Below are 22,920 nucleotides of genomic sequence, written 5' to 3'. Positions count from 1 at the left end.
ACAGAGAGAGACAGAGCATGAACGGGGGAGGGGCAGAGAGAGAGGGAAACACAGAATCGGAAACAGGCTCCAGGCTCCGAGCCAACATTAAAAATATTTTTTAAAAAATGAACTTGTCACACAAACACAAAAACTGTTTCATTTTTCCATGTATGTTTTTAGGTGTCTGTGTATTTTATGTAGTTGTAGTAACAACATATATTTTTTTGTTGTTCTTTTCAGCTAACATGATGATTTTCCATGAAATCATTAGATTTTAATTCTGCACGCATGTTACAGGCTATAAGACCTGGCATGTTAGCACCTGTCTAGAAACTGTGCCAACATATTTCACGGGCCATGGGCGAGTAAGGATGACTTTCCTAGGGCAGCACATTAAATATCATTTGACTACTTTTTTCAGCAGTGTACTTTTGGGAATCTAGTTTAATTTTGTGGCTAATCAGAGAGAAGATTCTCTGTTGTACTGGTGGAGGTTGTGTGTGTGGGGATGATTTTTTGTGTTTCTATTTTCTGAACATATTAAAAACTAGAAAATAAACACTTGTAGTTTGGAAGATCTTTTCTGTTGTTCAGGGTCCTTTTATAGAGAACGAAAAAAATGTTACTAAGTAATGTGTTCATGAAGTAGCTCTGTTAGTAGAACTTGAAATTCTTTTAGAATTTAGTTTCGAGATAATCTAAGTTACATATTTCAAAATGGGACTGTGTATATGAATTATGTCTTTGAACCTTCTCCAATTTTTTTTCCCTGTATGACCTTGAGTACGACGTCTAACCATAACTGTAAAAAGTAGGAGTAAAAATATTTGAGGCTGAATACGATTTGATGATGAGCAGGGCCACTGTGAAGGTCGGGGAGAAATTTAAGAATTGGTGTTGGACTCATTTGCACAACAGCGATTTCAGTGTAGGATAAATTGTCAACAGGCCCCATTCTTACGAGCCAGTGTAGGAACCCGGATGCTGACTGTTGAGCAAGCACTTCTTGGCCACATTGGCTTCCAAGTATGCTTAGTTTACTTGGGCTCAGGTATACTCAGGTAGTAGCCAATTTTGCAGCACAGGGAGGCCCTGCCCAGACCGGATTTCTTTTCTACAGAGCCTGGCCCTGTGTCCAGTTGGTTCTCTCTTAAATTGAGACAGATCCTCAGTCTTTTTTCAGTTAGCAGCCTTGAATGCTGAGAGTAAAAAACTTCTGTTAGTCCACATGCCCTGAGTCAATTCTAAATCAAAAAATAGACTTCTATACTAGTGTGTATATGGGGGGGCGGGGAGGAGGGAATTATAAGGTCTCTTTTTTTCCCCCTGGTTGAGCTTGTTTCTATTAAAGATAGGGTGTGAGTGGAAGAGATAGACGGGTAACAGAGGGAGTACACAGTACAAAATATTAGTAATCTAGTCAAGCAAATTTAGACTCGATACTGATAGAACAGCCGAGACTAAGCCCATTGGAACTAGTCCAGTTTGAGAACATCTTACTTGTTATATTCATTAAAAGGATAACTGAAAAACTAGGGGTTGGTGTAAAATTACTGTTTTTATTTTTCGGTGAGTGGGCGTTAAATGAACTGTTTTTCAGGAAATCGTGGGGAAAAAATAGCCACACGCTTTTAGCTAGTTAGTCGCTCCTGAATCGATGAGAATCATCATTTTGTTAATTTCATCAACATGTTCATTTCTTTCAGCTCCATGTTCATGCATGTCTTTTAACCCGGAAACAAGAAGACTGTCCATAGGTCTAGACAATGGTACAATCTCAGTAAGTACACATAAATAAGATTTCCAGTTGAAATACTTCCCTTCTTGTGGAGTGCGTATATATGTATTGTGATGAGAGTTATTTGTTAGTTTTTTGCAAATTAACAAATTAATGTTCTTGCGAAGTGAAGTGGAAAGTGCAGCGCGGCAGATTACGGCAAGGTGTAGGGAGAGTCGGTGTGAGTCTCAGTTGGAGTTGACAAGGTTGAGCTTGCCTTCCCGTGGACACAGTGGCTAGAATAGGAGCTTTATGAGGCCAGTGAATGAACTACATGAATCTGTGTGCTAATGACAGCAGTCTGTGATACTCGCGGCTTTGGTCAGATGGTTAATCATGGTGTCATATGCTTCCTCAGACAAGTGACAGCACAAGGGAAATGTCTTCTTAGACCTGCATGTCTGATCTTTGATACTTGATGTTTTTCTCCTTTCTCTCTTCTTTTGCTCCCTCTTGTCTTAACTCCCTCTAGTGTGTGAATGGAGTTCTGTCAACTGTATAAATTTGTCAAGAAGGCACAGAATCTACATTAGGCTATAGGGTAGATTCAGATAAATATTACACTCTTTTATTATAGAGCTTGAGGGAGCTGAAGTGATTAGGGATTGGAATTTCAGGCTTTACTACTTACTTTATCATCTTTTTATATGTTTAGTTTCAGCTAGTGTATTAACTAAGTGTAACAAGACTGATCTGGTAAACTCTCCAGTTTGGTAAATTACCCAGTATTTCCTTCAGTCCCAGCAAGAGAGGCCCTGCTTTACGACCTGTGAATTAGAGGAGCCTATTCTGGCCACATTTCCCCACAGGATGAAGGACCTGAGGGATCCAGGGGGTGTGTCCAGCTTATGCCCTCACTCCAGCCACCCCCATGTTCTGAGTACCCCGACTGGCATTTTCCTGACCCCAGACAGCTTAGAGCTTGTACTATATTGTAAAACTTGAAGGAGTCTAAAAATTCTGAATTCGTTCCTGTACCTCCAGGTGGTTTAAGGTATATTTGTCAAGATTGGAGGAAGAGACCATATTTTATTTAATAGTTTAACTTGATACATAACTTTTAAATATTTAGACATATGGAATGTGGGTTTCCATCTGTAATCTTAACCTGATTCTTACAAGGGGTCTGAAGAGGTGGGCCTGAAATTTTCCATTTGGTCTTCGTCAAAACATTTGTTCGGTGACCTTTATGGAAATTTTAACAATATTTTTAAACATAAAGCTGCCTGTTGACAAATATTTTCTGGAATTTCTATCATATCCAATGCATTTTCTAGGTCTGTAAACTGTTCTGTAGGAGGACAGAAGAGAAGTGCATGCTACAGAACTTCGTCTGCTTTAAGGAGAGTTATTTTTAAAAAGTGGGGTATGTGGGGGATAAATTTATTTTTAAAAGATGAAGTGGGGGGTAACTGGATTGTTCAGTGAACTGAAGTGTTCACTACAAAGGAAATCTGCAAAGATGAGCTCAGATCTATATATTGTCCAACAGTTCATGGACTAGTGTATGTAACACTCACTGTCCATGAAGACGGACATGTATATAACATATGGGTGAGTCTTCGCATTTTTTGAAATCCGTGTAGGTGGCTAATGGGTGCCGATAAATTTGGCTTTGAAGGCAAGAAAGGTGAGCAAAGTAAGTTATGGAGAGTTCTGGCTATTTATCGTATATAAGAGGCGAGACCACCTCAGCCATTATTCCTTTAGTAAATGAAACTGCCAGTGAAGCAGAACATAAATCAGGGGCCAGACTGGGCTGCCTCTGTAGGTGTGTCAGTACGGCGTGGAGATAACCAAACCTTACCGTACCCCGATCTTCTAGAAAAGATGGAGGACCCAGCTAGTATGACATCATTTCCTTAAAAGTGCCTGTTTTATGCTTTTGAAGAGGAGGAGTTGTCTACCCTACCTATTCTCATCGGCAGAACCGTGAAGAGCTGAGTTAGGGAAAGGCACATGGAGAGAAGGGATTGTTTAAGGTCATGACAATAACAGCTTCTTCACTGAAAATCCTTACACAGAGTCTCAGCTGCATAATAGTTTACTTTCTGGACATGAGAAATCCTATGCAGAGACTATACATTCTCTGTTTCCTGAATATAGCAAATAAGTTTTTAAAAAATATTGGTTAACTTATTATTATTATTATTATTATTGGTTAACTTATTTTAAAACAAAGGAGGAAATCAGAAAGCATATCCTTGTTTGTCTTTATTTTACTGGGTAAAAAAGATTCAAGAGGCAGTTAACCTTATGTAACTGAGTGAATTAGAAATGGAGTAGAGACAGGGGCGCCTGGGTGGCTCAGTCGGTTAAGCGGCTGACTTCGGCTCAGGTCATGATCTCGCGGTCCGTGAGTTCGAGCCCCGCGTCGGGCTCTGTGCTGACAGCTTAGAGCCTGGAGCCTGTTTCAGATTCTGTGTCTCCCTCTCTCTGACCCTCCCCTGTTCATGCTCTGTCTCTCCCTGTCTCAAAAATAAATAAAACGTTAAAAAAAAATTAAAAAAAAAAAAAAAGAAATGGAGTAGAGACAATGGAGACCATTCTTTCAGACACTTGTCCACAAAGGGAAGGAGAGGGAGGGTGAGCCTGCCACAAGATGAGACATTAGACAGCAGCCGGAGGGGCCTGAACGGCTAGGAGAATTTAGCTTTGGTGAAGAGTGAGGAAGCTGTCGAGAGAGAGCAGAAGGCAGACACAGTTGGGAGATACAGGAGGGGAAGGGCCATTTCGATTTCTCATGAGGTAGCAGGTTACATCACCAACTGAGAGAAGCAAGGATGGTTGAAGGTGTGTTTCCATGTCTGTCCATTTTGCTCTTGCTAATCTTATAACCCGGACCCCCCTTCTGCCATCTTGGTCTACAGAGTCCCAGTTATCTCTCAGTGCCTCGTTCCAGTGTCCTCTTTTCCTTTTTTGGTTTTGTTTTGTTTTGACGGATGGTTCCTAAGCCCTACCAAGTGAAATTAATCGCACACATTACTCAGCAGGTTAGCTATATTGTAGTGCTCTTTTCACCTTGTTTTATAAGTTTTAAAGTCTGTCTTCTCTGTTAAAGTGTTGAGTGTTGAGGACTTGGCCTTTTATTCCTCTCCCATTCCAGAGGCTCTCGGTATGGTTCCTTGTACAAATTAGGGACTCGATGAATAATTTGTTAAATAAGTTGTTGACTAGCGTACAAACATTATTTAATATAGCTGGCTGTAATAAGTACCTGCTTCAAGTCTGAGGTACTTTATTTGTATAATTCTGTTGCTTTCAAAATATTTGTTGCAACGGAATTTTCTTCTGCAGGGGAAAATGTTATGCTGATAGTTTAATTCATCTTGAGTTTTCAGAAATGTCATCTGTTTTAATGTCAAAAGAAGTCAGTCATATTGTGCAAACCACTTTAAGTGCTGAAGTAGGAGTTTGAAATTTTTCATTACGGTGCCTCATGTATTCTAGCCGGCCCACAAATAAATTTTAATATCAATAATGTGTGAAAGAATTATGCTCAATTCTAACCTGTGGCTCCTAGTCTCAAAAAGCTTATTTGGTTGGGAAAAAATGAAGAGTGAAGGTATGAAATAAGTAACAGAATAAAAAAAAAAAACAAAAACAGCCCAGCAGTGGGACACCAGTGAGTGTGATGTTGTCAGGACAGTGAGATCAGGAGAGGGTGGGAGGTAATGGTCCGGGTCAGCTCTGTGGAGACTGGATGTGAGCTGGGTTTAGGAACTGGGCTAGGATTTCATTATCTGAAGATCGGAAGGTAAGGTACTTCAGGCAAGGTGAATGGCATAGGAGGCAAAAACAGGGCAGTAAGAGAGGGCAGGGAATGTTTGGACAGAAGTGACCCAGTTTGAGGAGTGGAGTATAAAGTATACAAGGTGGATGGGGTTTGGTCGTGAAGGCCTGGCTCAGGGTGGGTGGTTAAATTATGAAGACGCTGGATCCCTAACGGGGAAGCTGTCCCTCCAGCACCACTGGAAGACTCTCTAAGGTATTCAGAGAGGATAGCGGCTGAAGAAACATCCGCACAGAAATGAAAGGTCTTCCTTGAGCTGATGCTCACCGACCCTACTGAATAATGGCTGTAGTCATAGCCAAGTATATATGCCAGTTTTTGGAAATACATATACTATCTGCTTCAGCCAGAGTTTTTATTGAAATCTCGCCAGATAAATGCGTACTTATTGAAGGTTGTTTGTTTGTTTTTGGACAAAGCCCCTAAATGATAAATCTCTGTTCTCTGAAGAGTGTTTTCATATATGTGTTTATGGTAAGTTTGGGATGAGAAGAAAAGATTGATCTGTATAATGAGTAGCATTCAAGATAGTGATTATTGTACAAAAACCACGATACCGACCACGTGTGGATTTGTTGCTGTTGTTTTGATAGTTCTTGTGGTTATGATGTTCCCGTAGTACGTATTACTGCTAGTTCCCATGGTTGCTCGAGGGAATGAAAAGGGAAAGAGAACCCAACACGAATGGAGCATCCACTGTGTCCCAGGCACTCCGCCTTCCGTACGTCGCCTCATTCCAGCAGCACAGTAATCGGAGGGGGGACACTCCTCAGATAAGGACACCGAGGCCTGGAGAGTTCAGACGCCTTCTCCAGCTTACTTAGCCAGGAAGCAGCGCTAAGCAGAGCTGGGATCTGTGTGTGCCTGTGAAGCCTGGGCTTTCTCCTCATCCCACACCACTGCCCCGGAGCCACTTCTGTGTCCATAAAGAATTCCTGCCGAAGGCTTTCCATTCCCTGCCCGTTGTTCTTCCCCAGTAGGCGACTGTATTTCCATTTCCTGAGTGCCCTTGGGCATGTTGTCTCATTTGTTGGTGAGACTGTGTCCTTCACTAGACTGTGAACTGCCTGAAGGCAGAGCCCACGTCAGCTTCAGTCTGTGTCCTCACAGAGTTGCTAGACCACTGTAAAATGTCGCTTTGTAAAATGTCGAATGAGGGAAGAAAGGCATTTCGATTTATGTCATCAGGATGCTAACACCAAAGCCGGGCACGTGACCAGCAAGGTAAATTGCTCTCAACGGTTGACACAGTGTGAGCGAATCCTCCTTACATGACTGCTTGGGGCATATGGAAGAATTTGATGTCCATACTCTGCTTCTTGAAATTCGTAAACAGAGATGCAATAAGCAAACCACTAAGAAACAAGCAGAAACACAACATGCTCTTGACAGTTTGTGAGCCCCAAAAATGTGCTGTTCATAAATCTGGCATTGCCTCATTTTTCCGCTAAGATTAGGGCCCTGTTGAACTTTTGGGATTGTTGAAGGAAATGCCTTCTCACATCATTTCCTATTATTTAGAGACTCCTATCCTACCGATTAAATTAACAGCTTTACAAGAGCATTGCTCTGTGGTCACCAGTATTTATTCCTTAGATGGTATATTCTGAAACTGCTTCACATGGAGTGTGGTGTAGGGCTTGGCAGAATCTCATAGATAGGGAATCTGGATAACAGGTCACAGTAATCACTGAAGCAAGGAGTCTTGTTGCCACGGGGAAGCAAAAAGTGTCCCCTTCCAGAAGGCCAGTAGCTTCAAGGGAGAGGAATGTAGTTTCTGTGAGAGAGGATATTACTTTTTTCAAATAAAAGGAGCACCTTTTTGAAAGTGTAATACTTGGCATCCACTGGAAAGAAACTGAAGAGTCATCAGAGCTGTTTTTGTCATCTGAAACCAAGATCTTGAACTCCCCAAGTTCAGTTTTACCATTTTCAGATGGTCTGAGGTGTGGTAGCATCTTACTAGTCCTCGTGTATTTGCCATGAGAGCAAGAGGAGTCATTACCAGTTGTGGGGTATCAGTACCTGGTGTTTTACTTTCCTAAGGCTGTTCTAACAACAGAATTTATTTTCTCACAGTTCTAGAGACAAAAGGTAGGTCCACCATCAAGGTGTTGACAGGGCTTCTTCTGGAGGTTCGAGGAGAGAATCCTTTTTTGTTTTTCCCTAGTTTCTGGTGGTTGCTGGAAATCCTCACCGTTCCTTGGGTCGTAGATGTGTCACTGCAATCCCTGCCTCCATCTTCACGTCCCCTTCCTCTCTGTGTCTCTGTATTTACATGTGCCCTTCTTATAAGGACACCAGTCATTGGATTAAGAGCTCACCCGAATCCCGTATGATCTCATCTTAACTAATTACATCTGCAAAGACCTTTGTTCCAAGTAAGGTCACATTCTGAGGTTCTAGGTGGCCATGAATTTGGGGAGGACGCTGTTCAACTCAAGATACCTGATGAGATTGTATGTACAGTGTTTCTCTAACGGTGTTCTAACAGTTGATTAGGAAACAGTTCTGTAGATTTGCAGTATGATGCCTTCAGGAAGAGGCATCCAAAGATATTAAAAGAAGATGATTCAAAATCCCCTTGGAGGAGATAAGAAAATATTAGAATTGAAAGGGACCTTCATTCTTCTACATCTCATGCCACCCTCACCTAGATTAAGTGACGTATCGATAGGTCACATGTTAAGATAGTGGTCGCAGAGCTAGGGTTTCCCTGATTCTGGACAGGTTTTTTTCTTATGATACCAGGCTAATTTTTTTTTTTTTTTCATACAACTAAGACAGACCAACCACAAGGAATTGCTCTAGGATGGTCATTAATGAATTGGAAGATTGTGTTATTCCATGCATCTGGCCACTGCTAAAAAGATGAGGAAAAAAAAAAAAAAAGAATTTGAGCCTTTAATGTAATGAGATATTTTGGATGAGTTGTTTATTACTGTGGGTTGTAATGAGCCTACGGGGACCAAACCCAAAAGGTGAGGTCATGTTCTACAGTGATGACAGGTAGCCTATGAATAAAATATTTCAGCTGTACCCAAGTGGAGTATACAGTTGGGCCACTCCTGCTGGGGAGATCCTGGTGCCTTCCAAGTTTTGTACTTACAGAGTAACTTTTTTCCTGCTTAGCTTGAAGGAAGAGTCCTGGGGTGCTGACATTCCAGTTCCTTAGTACGTATTCGTACAGTATAATTCACTGAAGGTGGTTTTGTCAAAGAATCTACTTACTGTTGTTGGAGTTACTATGTTGTCAGTATTTGTGTGGATCACAGACCTTCTTAGAATGTCTCAAGGACCAGCTCCTCTCCTCCAGTTATGTCACTGTACTTGTAATCCTATCATCTTTTGTCCAGTGCCTGTGTTATCGCAAAACTTTGTCAAGTGGTAGTGACTGCAGATGACAAGAACATTCTTGGCCCCAAGATCATTTTGGGGCCTTTCCATTTGGGGCCTTTCCATTGCGATAATAAATTTCTGAAGGTCTCCTTGGTTCCACCTTGAGACTGATCCTGTAGTGTGGATATCTGTAAGAACACCCAGATTGCCCTGTATTTTAAATCGGGTGCTGAGGAGCCCCAGTAAGAGTACATGGTAGAAATCAGTTTACACTATCTCCAGGAGTTATCTGCCACAAAGGATGGCCTTATGAGGACACTGTATTACTATTTCAGAGGGTGGTCATCTTCTTCTATCGGCCACATCAAGGGGTATATCTGTGTTTCAGAAAGGCAGTGGCTAGGAATTGATGAGCGTAATGCATTCCAAGTAACTTTCTGTTAGTCTTCTGTCTCAATAACCTCTCCCTCCTCCCTGGATCCTTCTCACTGGTTTTTAAACACACTTAAGGTTTGCTTTTGTTTGTCTGTCCATTTGTTTTTAATGAAAAACAGAGACATCGACATCACAGCTCTCTTCCCTGTTCACCAAATGTTCTGTCTCTCTTCTCTCCTTATAATCACACTTCTCACAAGAGTTGTCTGTTGTGCCTTCCTGCATTTCCTCATTTCCCCTGTCCACTCAGACCCCTGCAGTCTGGCTGTCAGATTCATCACATTACCCAAACAACTCTGGCAATGGTTAGAAAAGATCTTGTGGATCTATCCAACGGACAATTAAAAAAAATGTTTTTTTTTTCAAATTTATTTGTTCACGTGAGAGAGAGAGAATCCCAAGCAAGCTCCGCGCTGACAGCACAGAGCCCGACCTGGGGCTCGAACTCATGAACTGTGAGATCATGACCTGAGCCGAAACCAAGAGATGGATGCTTAACCAACTGAGCCACCCAGGGGCCCCTGTCCAGCTGACATTTTTAAGTCGTCATCATGTCTGACCTGCCCACAGCAGTTCGCCCTGCCGTTTCTTCCTGAAGTAGTCTCCGTGTACATCCACAACAGCACTTTCCTGGTTTTCCTCCTACTTTCTGTTTTGTCTCTGTTCTCATCCTAGGATGTCCTCTGGCCAGCTTTGGTTCAGTGTTGCTTCTAGGCTCTCATTTCTTCCCTCTCTGGGATGCCTTGCCTATGTCATGGCATCGTTTGCTACCCATGTGACAATAACTCTCAACTTTTTTATCTCTGTTCAGACCTTTTGTCTGACATTCCCACTCCTTCATATTTCCTATTGAATATCTCAAAGGAACCTCCAATTCACCGGGTCCAAAATAGAACTCCTGTGCCTCCGTACATATCTGGTCTTTCTCAGCATTCCCTGTGTCTGTGAGTGTAACCACTGTCCACTCGGTTGTGTGAGCCAGGTCTCTTTGGAGTCATCCTCCCTCCTCTTTGCTTGACTCTCACTTGACTCTGCCCAGTCCATCACTTACTGGTTTTTACCTCCTAAATACCTCTCAGCTTCCACTACATCCTCACCATCATTGTTATCAACCCTCCCCCACCCCATCACCCTGCTTATCTCGCCTCTTTGGACCCCCTAGTTGACCTCCTCACTGATCATCCCATGTCCGTTCTACCTCCTCCAGTCTGTTTTCCATATTGGACCTAGAAAAGTCTTTTCAAAATACATGTTTGATCTTGTCATATCCCCTGCCAAATACTTTAGTGGCTTTCCCTTGCTCGTAGTACACAGGCCCAGAGTCCTCATTTGGCCCGTGTGACCCGGCAGGGTCCCATTCTCCACATCCTCCTTTTGCTCCGTGCTGTCCCTTCTGGAGTTTCAGCCTTGGCCACTTTTGGTTGCTTATGCTCACCAGCTTCCTTCCTTTCATGGAGCCTCTGCCTTGAATGAGCTTCCTTTCTCCTTGTCCACTTAATGCTCATCCGTCAGGTCTCAGTTTCAGTTTCATTGCCTTGGGGAGGTCTTCCTTGATCTTCCAATAGTTCCTATTACTGGATTATAGGTATTCATAGCACTGAGTGCCCCTCCTCTGTAGCAACTGTCATAGTTGCCATTTTATACTTGTTTGTGTGATTACTTGATTAATATGAATAGTCAGCATAAGCTCCACAAGGCAGTGACTGTATCTGCTTGACTCTTTGTTACATCCTTGACACTCAGCGCAGTGCCCATGAATTGTAAGTGCTCTGTAAATATTTGCAGAGAAATTAATGAGTGAGTTAATTAGTGTCATCTGTTGCATTGACAGTATATAGAGGTTAAGACCATAGGCACTGGAATCAGACTGCCTGAATTTAATCACAGCTCTAATTCAATCACAGCTCCCCACAAGTCGTGTCATCCTGGACAAGTTGCTGTACTCTCTGTGCTTCAGTTTCCTCATCTGCAGAATGGGGAGAATATAACTGTTTTCCAGAGTTGTGAGGATTATCTGACATAGTAGACATAAAGCACTTCAAACAGTGCCCATGCATATCAAGTACTTCATGATATTGGCTACTTTCCACATCGTTGTCATTAGCAACAACAGCATCTTCCATTGGAAAACAGAAATTTTCCAAGACTTCCAAATTTCCAAGAAGGAAAATTCCTTCTTCACTGGGAAGACTTGGTGAAAGTCCATGTCATGTGGATTTCGCAGGCCAGTTCTAAGGGGAGGAAGCATCTTCATGGTGGCATCCTCCTTAGGATGGTTCAACTTATTTCTGGTCCTATTTTTGATCTTTGCTGCCTCACCACAGTAATTCACCAGTAATTTGCAAAAAAACAGGGATTCTCAAGTACTAATTTTTCTGCCAAAAAATTTCTCATCTAAGTTGTTGCCATTTTAACCTTCATCACCCAGGAAAAGGTTAAACTCAGAGAGGTGTGCAGATTACTGAAGATGCTCTGAATGATATTTGGAGAAGGTGTGGCAAATTTCTTATCACAAGAGACATCCTCACTCTAGTAGATGAAGAAGTGTGGGAGGAGGGGGTGCTACCAGCCATCAGGGCTCTGTCACTTTCTATTCATTTAGGAGTCTGAGTTTTATAGACCAATGTCCAGGCAGCTGTCTGTGGTCCTGCAGATTTTTACAACACTGGGAATCAGTCTTGTTTCATGAATCTTTTCTTAACCATTTCCATCCAGGCATATGAGAATATTTTCTGTGTGCACGAATATTGTGCTGATTTTCACTTGGAGTTAATCTTTTATATAAACTATAGAGCTGGACCATGGTTCTCATGTCACTGATATTTAGATGGCAAAGTTCAGAGCCCAGAGGGACCAATGTGGCATTTCCACATAAATCACCTTTGAAGGCATTCCTCCTAAAGTTCCTTGACAACAGCGGTCATGAAACTGACCCCCCAAAGAGCCATCTGACATTTATGCTTTTGCTGTAAAGCTTGAGAACTCACTAGAGCCGAAATATGTGGAAGAAGCAGTTATTCTTTTATAGCCCTTACTGTCCCTGGATTGCTATCACCTGGTGCTACTGCACCCACACAGTGATCTGAGACACTCTTGAAAACAGGCTGCCTGCATGCTGGCTCGAAGCTTGTGACAGCGGAGAGGGGAGTGGCATTAGGTATGCCCTGGTCCCTGGGGTTCAGTGGGGGTTCAGTGCAGGACTGTGTTTCTTTGTTTTACTGTAGGATGCTCCAGTGACTCAGGGTAGTGGTAGCCTGAAGGAGTTTTTGTTTGTGCCCCTCCCTGTTCATTTGCTGCTCCTGTGGCATTACACCTTGAATGTAGGCTCTGTAATCTACTTGTCTCCAGTTCTGCCTCCTCACGGATGGGGGAATAACTCTTCTCTCAGTTATCAGTGAATGTTGTATTTTTATATATACTAGTTTAGTGTCAGAAGATAATGATCAGTGGGGCACCTGGGTGGCTCAGTCACTTAAGTGGCCGACTTCACCTCAGGTCATGATCTTGTAGTTCATGGGTTCAAGTCCCGTGTCGGGCTCTGTGCTGAGAGCTCAGAGCCTAGAGCCTGCTTTGCATTCCGTGTCTCCCTCTCTCTCTTTCTCTCCCCTGGTAATGCTCTGTCTCTCTGTTTCAAAAATAAAAAAACATTAAAAAAAATTTAAAATATATAAGAAAATCAGTATGAGACCTTAAGCTCATTGAAACAAATTACACGGTTGCAAAAAGACTGCTAACCATATTGACACATAGAACAGTACTGTTTTTCCATCCTCAGCAGTAACTCAGGTCCAACTGGTTTCCTGGAATGGGGAGAAGTCACAACAGGGCAGGTTTTTCTGCCAAGAGCTTGTCTACCATGGATAGGAGGGAAAAGAGCTGGACAGGTGCCTTTCAGTGGATTGCGTGGTTTCATGGTTGGGTATTTGGTATGGTATTTCAAATTTAGTCAACCTTGAGTTCTATCTAGATTTTCCTACTGGCTCTTCCTTTCTCTGGTAGAGCCCAAGATGTCAGCACTTCTGGGGCCCTGCCTTGTGCTCTTTCTCTTTCTTTGTGTTCTACTCCTACAGCCTGGTAATCCCTACATCTTTGGTTCTCAAGACCAGGGCCCATTCTGTCCTCTTGAGCCTGACCTCTGACTCTTGATGCCCTTGGCATCCCTACCTGGGAGTCTCTAAGACACCTCTGGTTTAGCGTATTCTAAATAGAAAGCATTGCCTTTTCCCCAGCATATGCTCTTTCTCCTTTTCCCTTTAGTAAATTGGCATTACTGAGTAGCCCCAACCAGATATAGGAATTATAGTAGAGCCACATTTCTCCTCCAAGCTTGCAGCATCACTGCCCTGGCCCGCTGACCTCAGAACAGTCTTCAGGCTCTCCCTCAATGTCTGTTCTCATTGATACTTTTAAAATTTCTGTCTCATGCACATTGGCTTGGGCTGCTGGATTAAAGCCCCACATTACTCCTACTATCTCTTGTCTCTAGTTTCCCCCTAGCTCCTCTGCCACCAGATATTCAGAATTCTGGTGTAATTATGTCACTCCTCTTTATAGACTCTCAGCAACTTCCAGAAGTATAAAATTCACATTCCTCAATTCTACCCATTTCATCAGCCTCATCTATCACAACTCTTCTACCTAGATATCTGACTCGTTTGGTTCACACATCAATGCCCATGGACATAGAATGTTCCAGACCTCCTGTTTCCTTCTCAAGTAACTCCTCTCTTGCCTTTTTTTTTTTTTTAAAGTTTATTTATTTTGAGAGAGACACAGATAGCACAAGTCGGGGAGGGGCGGAGGGAGAGGGAGACAGAGAATCCCAAGCAGGCTTCACACCGTCAGCACAGAGCCTGATGTGGGGCTTGAACTCATGAAACTGTAGGATCATGACCTGAGCCGAAACCAAGAGTCAGACGCATAGCTGACTAATCCACTCAGATGCCCCTTTCCTGCCTTTAGAATTGACTTAAAGCCCCAAACCCATTCTTATGAGAAGCCTGCTATCCTCCAGGGCAGGGTTAAAAGGTTCTTAAGGGTTCTCATAGCACTTAGCTCAAATTTTTACTTTAGTATTTAGTGATACGTACTAGTTTACATGTATGTGTCATGTATATGATTGTGTATCAAATGAAATAACACATAGAGTTCCTGAAAGTGTCTGCTAAATAAGAGACATTTCATAAATGCTAATTTCCTTGTTTTCTTAACCTCCATTGCCTGAGCAACTTGAAGGCAGCAAACATATATGCATGGCCATTTCCAGTACCCAGTAGAGAGTCTCACATAAATTGGAACCTCAGTAGTAGTTTCCAGAGGAAGTTTCCAGTTTTTTTTTTTTAATTTTTTTTTTAATGTTTATTTATTTTTGAGAGAGAGAGACAGAGCATGAGCGGGGTAGGGGCGGAGAGAGATGGAGACAGAATCCACAACAGGCTCCAGGCTCTGAGCTGTCAGCACAGAGCCTGATGGAGGCCTCAAACTCACAAGCCATCAGAATATGACCTGAGCTGCAGTAGGACACTTAACTGACTGAGCCACCCAGGCACCCCAAAACCAGTCAGTTTCATCTGTGTTTCACCAGAAGTTCTTGGTCCTTTCCCTTTCATTCTTAAGGTCTAGTAGGCCTTCTAGAAGCCCTTGTTTCCTGTCAGCTCTTTGCTGTGGAGGGAGCCAGTGTACTCTCCTCACTGCCTCAGGTAGGGCTTATTCATAGATCCTGGTAGAGACCACTGTCAGCACACTTTGCCTTCATGCATCAGGGGTGAATATCAGGGGCGGGTGTCCTGGTGGTTGAGGTGTGAACTTTGCTTCCAGAGAAATCTGCATCTGAATCCTAGCTCTAAAGTTTTTTAGCTGGATAATATTGGGCAAGTTGGTTAACTTTACACAGGCCTTAATTTACTCAGTGTAAATTGGGAATATTGATATGTGCCTCTTGGGATTTTTATGAGGATTACAAGAGATCATTTATATAAAAGACTTAATAAATGGTAATTATTACTTTTACAGTAAAAATTCTATTCATTTCCAGAAGAGATGAACTTTAGCTTACTTTTTGATAAGGCTAATAATTTTATTTGAAATTAAAAAGTATGATTTGTTACATAATTATTTGCCATCTAAGTTTAAAGATAAGTTTTTAAAATCATAATTTTTAAACCAGTTTGTTTCTTGTGAGCACCTTTTTGGGGGCTAGTGAAACTGGGTTGTTTTTTTTTTTTTTAATATGTAATATTTGCTTTCTGTTTTTGCTTATTACTTTGCTATCTTCATTTTTATTGGTCTGAATAATGTTCAGGTTGAAAATTTGTGAATTTAAATCCAGAAAAAGGTCATTTAACATTTTAGCACAGAGACCATGATTAGAACCAGTTAACTGTGTAAAGCAACACATCACAGTATATACAAATATTGATCTTACGTTGTACACCTGAAACTAATATAATGTTATGTCAATTACACCTCAGGTTTTAAAAAGAGCAATACATTTTGTGTTTTCCTATTGACCTAGGAAGTAAAACATTGATTAGTCGTGAGATTTGAGTTAAAAGTGTATTTGGCATTGATTACAGAAAGTAATAGCTTGGCAATTAGGCTCTCTTTCTTTTTTGACAAATTATTTGGATGTCCAATGATGGTACATATTTTTATTCAAACCTACTGCAGGTAGGCATATTTGCTGCAGCCATTACTAAAAAATATTATACATAGAGCATATTACATATTATGATTTCCACACATTTCAAAAGTATTAATCATGAGCTTAAAATAACATTTTACTTAAAATAACTTAAAATTTCCTTAAAATAACATTTTCTTTTTTTCATTCAATTCTTTAAAAAAAAAAACCTATTGAGGGGCACCTGGGTGTCTCAGTCAATTAAGCATCCGACTTCGGCTCAGGTCCCGATCTCGCGGATCGTGAGTTCGCGCCCTGCATTGGGCTCTGTGCTGACAGCTCAGAGCCTGGAGCCTGCTTCAGATTCTGTGTCTCCCTCTCTCTCTGCCCCTCCGCAGCTCACGTGCTCTCTCTCTCCTTCAAAAAATAAACATTAAAAAAAAATTACATTTAAAAAATATCTGTTGAGTCGCTTCTATGTGCCAGCGAGGGTTCTGAGTGTTTGAGATATATTAATGACCACCACCACCCCCACCCTCAGTCCCTCTCCTTGTGTATGTTGCATTTAGTAAACCAAAAATATAATAATTTATGTATGTTAGAAGGTGATAGATGCTATGGGAAAAACAGAGCAGAGTAAGGGGGATTGGGAATGTGAGGGTGAGGTAGAGGAGAGAGGTTGCAGTTTTCAAAAGGCTGGCATGTTAAGCTACCTTGAGAAGGTGTAACTTGAGCAGAGACCTCGAAGGATGGAGTGGTGAATCATAATGAAATCTGGGAAAAGAATGTTTAAGACGGAAGCACTGACAGTGGGAAGGCCTTGAGTAAGGGGTGTTTATAATATTAGTACAATTAAATCTTGACTTGATATTTAACAAACAAACAAACAAACAAACGAGGGGCGCTGGGTGGCTCACATCTGACTCTTGATTTCAGCTCATGATCCCAGGGTTGTGGGATCGAGCCCTGCGTCAGGCTCCATCCATGCTGAGAGTGGGACTTGCTTGAGATTCTCTCTCTTTCTTCCTCTCTCCCCTGCCCATGCTCTTTCTCTTTAAAATTAAATAATAAGTAAATAGGCAAGGACTTAAAAAAAAAAAAAAAACAAGGCATGTTTGTTTATAAATATTGATTTGCTTTTATACGTTTTTGACAAAAATGCTCGTCTATGGGAGACAAGGTATTAAGAAAACAGAAACTCCATTCCTTTCCACTTAAAATCTATAAGATGAAATAATGTGATCATAGCTTTAATTTAATGCAGACTGTGAACAATAATAGCATGAAAGATCTGCACAGTCTCTTGAATTTCAGCAAATGAAAGGCCCGTTCTGCCTTGTGAACACACACCATTCAACCTTGCCTGGAAGGATAGGTTTAAAACGTGATGGAGTTTGGAGAAAGGGAACCGTTTCCTGGGAAAAGAGAAACCAGCGCAGAAGGGTAGGGAACAAGGTGTGGTGTGGCCCCGTCGAGGACAAAGGTGGTTTACTTGGAGTTGGATTGGAAAGGGCATGGGTTCAAGAGGGACGGTAAGGATCTGATGAGTAAATGTGTAGGAGAAATGGAGTGGAGGGGAGGGGTGGTTGGCAGAGATCAGTCCTAGGCCACGCTCATTTTCAGCCAGTGTTAAGTTAGCCGGTGCTGGGGACGGCTGGCGTCTGCAGGATGGGTGTCCCTGGGTTACCAGTTAGTCCTGCCTCCAGGTGTCACACTCAGGTAATGGAGTAATGACAGGGTCGTTAGTGGTACTTGGTGCTTAACTTTCTTTCATGTTTGTTGTAATGTACTGTTTTGTGGATTCTCTGAAGAACCAGGTGATTTCAGAATTTGCAGTAGAATGTTTTCCTTTGCTCAGAGCAATTCAGTGAGACATTTGCCTGGGTTTCAGTATCCTTTTGAAGAGGCTCTTTGAGGTGTGTGTGAATCAAGAGATCAGTAGATGAAAAAAAAAAAGAAAAAACAAGAGAGAGACCCATGTTTTAACCTTGGGCTCTGCAGTCAAGTAAGCCTATGACCTTGGACAAGTCCCTTAGGATCTCAGGACTTCAGTTAATCTAAGGAATGAGTCACTGTGCTAGGCAATCTCTAGGACCCCTTAGAAACTCTAGAATTCCAGGAAATCTGAAACGAAACAACCAAAGATCCAGTAACAACCAAAGATCCAAACGTCTAGCTGCTTTCCTAAGTAGGAACAGTAGTTGCCGGCCTTGACTAGCAGGCTAAATTTCACGACATCACCTATAAAGAGTTTTTAATTCAGCAGGTGGCAGCTTTTTTGTTCAGAATAATTTGGTCAAAATTTCTGAGGCTGTTTTTGTTTAAAAAATAAGTTTGAGCAACTAGGCATTGTGTAAACTGATCTCTCAAGTAATTTGCCATTTAATGTTACAGCTGAACTTTCGTTGTGTAGAGCTGTTAACTGAAAATCTGTGATCTCTGTTCCCCTCCGTGAAGGGTATTGGGGGCTGAGAATACTTTGGCAGCTTTCTTCGTGTAACACATTAGTGTTCTGGCTTCAGGTTTTGGCCTTGAGAGGATATTCCCCATTCGTTGAATAACTTCCAAGAGTGCTTGTCCTTAAGGTTCTGAAATTTGCCAGAGGCAGTCTTGAAAGTCATTACATTCAAACCTGTTTATCTTTTTTCTTTTACCTTCTCCCTGCCATTCTTTTGGGAGAGATATTATTGAAACCGACAGTATCTGGTTACTTGCATTCGGTGTTGGAAGACTCGGGGTAGGAAAGCACAAAAATGAGTTACCATCCATGTGAAGAAAGATGGGTACAGGTAAACCAGTAAGCACCCAGGCAAACCTGGAGAGGAAGCAGCCAGCCCTGTGGTTAATGTGTGGAAAAACCTTGAAATGGCCTTTGTGTGTTTTGTGTGTAAACCTGAATTTGAATGAGAGTTGATAGGAAGAATTTGTAGGCCTCGATTTGGTTTTGTTGTAGGTGATATTTTGAATCTAGAGAGGCTAAAAGCTGCTATTATGTGAACCTGAGTTATCTTTTCTCTTGCTTCCATATTGTGACACATGTCAGTCTTCTTAGAAATATGACTCGGGGTTTCTAACAGAGTTTGGAGCTGAAGCTGGGAGTTTGCAGTAGAAGTATTCCTTCCCCACAACTTCTTAAAATACATGTGGTCAGAAGAGATTAGGGTCATTAGGCAATTTGAGAGGAGGATGAAAAGGCACCTACTCTTCTAGTTCCTGGGTAGAGAGGATGTTTCATTCTCCACAATTCTTCCATGTAGCCAGAGAAGCCTCTTTTCATAATTTATCAACAAACAGGAATAATTCTTTGAATTCTGCAGGCAGATTGGCAGAATCTGAAATGAGGTTAGTCAAAACCAAAAGTCAGGTCAGACACTGAAGCAGTCATTCTCAAACTGTGGTCCATGAGGTCAAAGCTATTTTCATAATAATAGTAAGATGCTATTTGCTGGTTTCCCTCTCATTTTCTAGTATGTGTACAGACTGAATGCAAACGCAGGTATGAAGATTCAGCTGTCCTCTGTTAATGAGATTTGCAAAAATGGAAAGCCGTGTCACTCTTCCCACTGAATTTTTTGTTTTGTAAAATATAGATATTTTAGTAAAGAATGTGATTTGTATGAATCTGTCCTATGTTATTGTTATTTTAAAGAATTAATATTTTAAAATTTTCTCAGTTTTAATTTCTATTTTGGTAAATATCAGTAGATACAACCCATGGAGTCCTTAATAACTTTTAAGAGTCGAGGGAACCAGAGAGTTTGAGAACTGCTAATTTAAACAAAAGGATGACAAGGAAGTACATATTTCAAGTCACTGATTGCTAAAGTATGGAGACAGTCATAAGTAAGAACATAAGAATCTTTGGGGGTCACAGCATCATCCTTATGGGATTTCAGGTTTTGTGATCTTGCGTGCGAAGGAAAAATAAAGCAAGTCCGGAGAGAGCATGAGACATATTGGTAGAGAGAAGCCAAATGAGACCGCCGTGGGTAAGGTGGAGACTCCTTCGTCCGCACCCCATGGACTAATGACCTCCTTCCTTTCATAGATGGGAAAGAACAGCCAGAAACCGTGGGAAGAGCCGGCATCTTGACCTTTTGCCTTCTATAAACAATTAGGAAATGAGGTTTTTCCTCCCTCCCCCACCCCATTTAAATATTTGAGCCGAAGTCACTACTTTCCTGGAATTTCTTTTCAAAATTCTAAATTTCTCAATAATTTCAAAACCCTGCAATTTTATAGTATGAAAATGGCCTTCAAAATAGGATCAGCTTCTGTAAAATTAAGTTGATTTTGTCTGTCATTGTGGGTTTTCTTTGTTACATGTCCCACCTGATTGCAGAAAGTTTTCATGGAGGCTTGCAAGAATATACATAATAAACTAAAAGTAAAAGTGAAAATAAAAACTGGAATCAAGAGCAGAGAATATATCTTTGTGTGTGTGTGTGTGTGTGTGTGTGTGTGTGCACGCGCGCACCGAAATGTGGAGATAGCCATAAGTGAGAGACACAGAATCTTGGAGTGTGTGTGTTTTACATGTCGTGGTCATGTGAAGATGGGCCAGATAAATATGTCATACATGGTGCCTGCCTATGCTCAACCTCTCCTGTGGTGAAGGAACGGTCCCGTGTGGGCCCTCGTGAAAAGATGGAGGTGGCCATGTTTCACAGCCCGTAACCCCATTTTCTTTTAGTATTAACTGATGGAACTGAGAGTGGACACTTGGCCCAAAGACCGGGTAGGGGCTTGTGTGGACAGGCTGGGGTCCAAGTGAGAGAAGATATGTAGTCCGCTCAGATTCCTGTCTTGAACTTGAACCTGAAAGTACTAAAAGAGCAAGACAGTGAGCGGGAAGTGAGGCTGAAAGGTCATGTTCATAGACAGGGGCTTGGAGAGGCCCTGATGGCTCCACGCAAGCTCCAATCATGAGGGAACAGGAGCTGAGTTGTCAGGAGAGGCTGTGAGGTTGAGAAGGACAGTAGATTGCACTTGGAGAAACAAGACACAGAGATACCAGGGGAGAAGCCCTGAGCCTGCAAGAGAGACACAGAGGGTGGCAAGTGCAGCTTTAGTGGCCCGTAGGTTTCCCTTTATGGCCTTGGACTCTGTGCCATAAATCCTCTCTTCTTTGCTGACTTGAGTTTCTGCCAACCAAAAGAGGCTGAATGGAACCTAGAGTAACACATGCATGAAGATGATAAGGGCGAGCACTTGACTTGGATTCTGTGCTACCTGACAGCCGCGGTAAAGAGGAGACATTGTTAATTCTGAAGCTGCACGATAAAAAAGAAGGCAACTTGAAAGGTAGTAGTGGTTTTCTAACACTGAGTTTAAAATCAGTCACCCGTTCTTGTATGAAGGTCCTTAAAAAGTTAAAAATAGACTCACTAAGTGATCCAGCAATCTCCCTTACGAATATATACCCCAAAGAATTCAAAACAGGATCTGCAGGAGACATGTGCACACTTACGTTCATTGCAGCATTATTTACAATAACCAAGTGGTGAAAGCCACCCAGATGTCCATTGAAAGGTGGACGAAGAAAATGTGATACAAACACACAAGGAAATATTATGTAGCCCTAAAAAGGGAGATTCTGTCACATGCTGTATTGGTGAACCTTGAGGACGTTATGCTAAGTGAAATAATCCAGTCACAAAAGAACTAATACTGTGTTGTTCCGGTCATATGAAATATCTAAGCTATCGCAGAACCAGAAACAAAATCAAAGAAACAAAAACCAGAAGGGTAGTTACCAAGGAAGCCAGGGGTGTGTGGGAGGTGGTGGGGGGAAGTTAGTGTTTAACGGGTGTAAAGTTTTGGTTCTGCAAGATGAAGAAGATTCTAGAGATCTATTCCACAACAATGTGAATATACTTAACACTACTGAACCGTATGCTTTAAAATGATTAAGATGATAAATTTAATGTTACATACTTTTTACCACAACTTAAAAAAATCAGTCACCTTCATGTAAATTGATAATTGAGACTCTAAGTAATATATTTGACAATATCCTGAACATTTCTAAAGCAGATGCAGAAATAGATTTTATATGGAAATATAAAATGAGAAGTTTACCAATATTGGGCCTTCCAGGAAGGTTTCAGCTTTAAGTCACTTTCTCTTTTTTTCCCATGTTTAGTATTTAATCTTCAGAAGTTACTAAAATTTGTGAGCAACTTGCTTTTTGGGTTTTATAAACTTCATTGCCAGCAGTATGGCAGACTAGATATCTTTTTTACCTTCTGTTTCTTTTTTTTATTAATTTTTTTAAATGTTTATTTATTTTAGGGAGAGGGAGAGTGCACATGTTCCTGGGGAGGAGTGGGGGGAGGGGCAGAGAGGAGGACAGAGAATCTGAAGCTGGCTCTGTGATGAGAGCAGAGAACCTGATGTAGGGCTTGAACTCACAAACCGTGAGATCATGACCTGAGCTGAAGTCAGATGCTTAACCAACTGAGCCACTTGGGTGCACCTCTTTTCTTTTAGTTCTAGTGTAGTTAACATATTGTGTTGCGTTAGTTTCAGGTGTACAAATAGCGATTCAGCAATTCCTTATATTCGTGTTCATCAAGATAAGTGTACTTTTAATCCCTATCACCTATTTCACCCATCCCCCCCCCACCTCCTCTCTGATAACCATCTGTTTGTTCTCTGTAGTTAGACGTCTGTATTTTGGTTTGTCTTTTTTCCCCCCTTTGTTTTGTTTCTTGTTATATACCCTCTAGATCCATCCATATTGTTTCAAATGGTCAGATTTCATTTTTTTTCGTGGTTGAATAGTATTCCTGTGTGTGTGTGTGTGTGTGTGTGTGTGTGTGTGTGTGTGTACCATCTCTGTATCCATTTATCTATTGGTGGAGGACTGCTTCCATAATTTGTCTATTGTAAACAATGCCGCAATAAACACAGAGGTGCATATATCCTTTCAAATTAGTGTTTTTGTATTCTTTGGGTAAATATCCAGTA

General features: G+C 41.6%; 1 protein-coding gene across 1 annotated transcript in view; it reads left to right on the top strand.

Moving 5' to 3' along the window:
- Window positions 1-22,920, top strand: part of WDFY2 (WD repeat and FYVE domain containing 2) — a 181,249-nt gene that overhangs the window by 84,708 nt on the left and 73,621 nt on the right. Inside the window, exon 3 of the mRNA XM_049646875.1 lies at window positions 1,689-1,762. Within this exon, the coding sequence (XP_049502832.1) occupies window positions 1,689-1,762 (74 nt within the window). The remainder of the gene's footprint in view (window positions 1-1,688; window positions 1,763-22,920) is intronic.

This window comes from Panthera uncia (genome assembly GCF_023721935.1).
Source record: "Panthera uncia isolate 11264 chromosome A1 unlocalized genomic scaffold, Puncia_PCG_1.0 HiC_scaffold_16, whole genome shotgun sequence".
Classification (NCBI taxonomy): Eukaryota; Metazoa; Chordata; class Mammalia; order Carnivora; family Felidae; genus Panthera; species Panthera uncia.
Note: the sequence above shows the minus strand (reverse complement) of the source record. Positions and strands in the feature narration are given on the sequence as shown.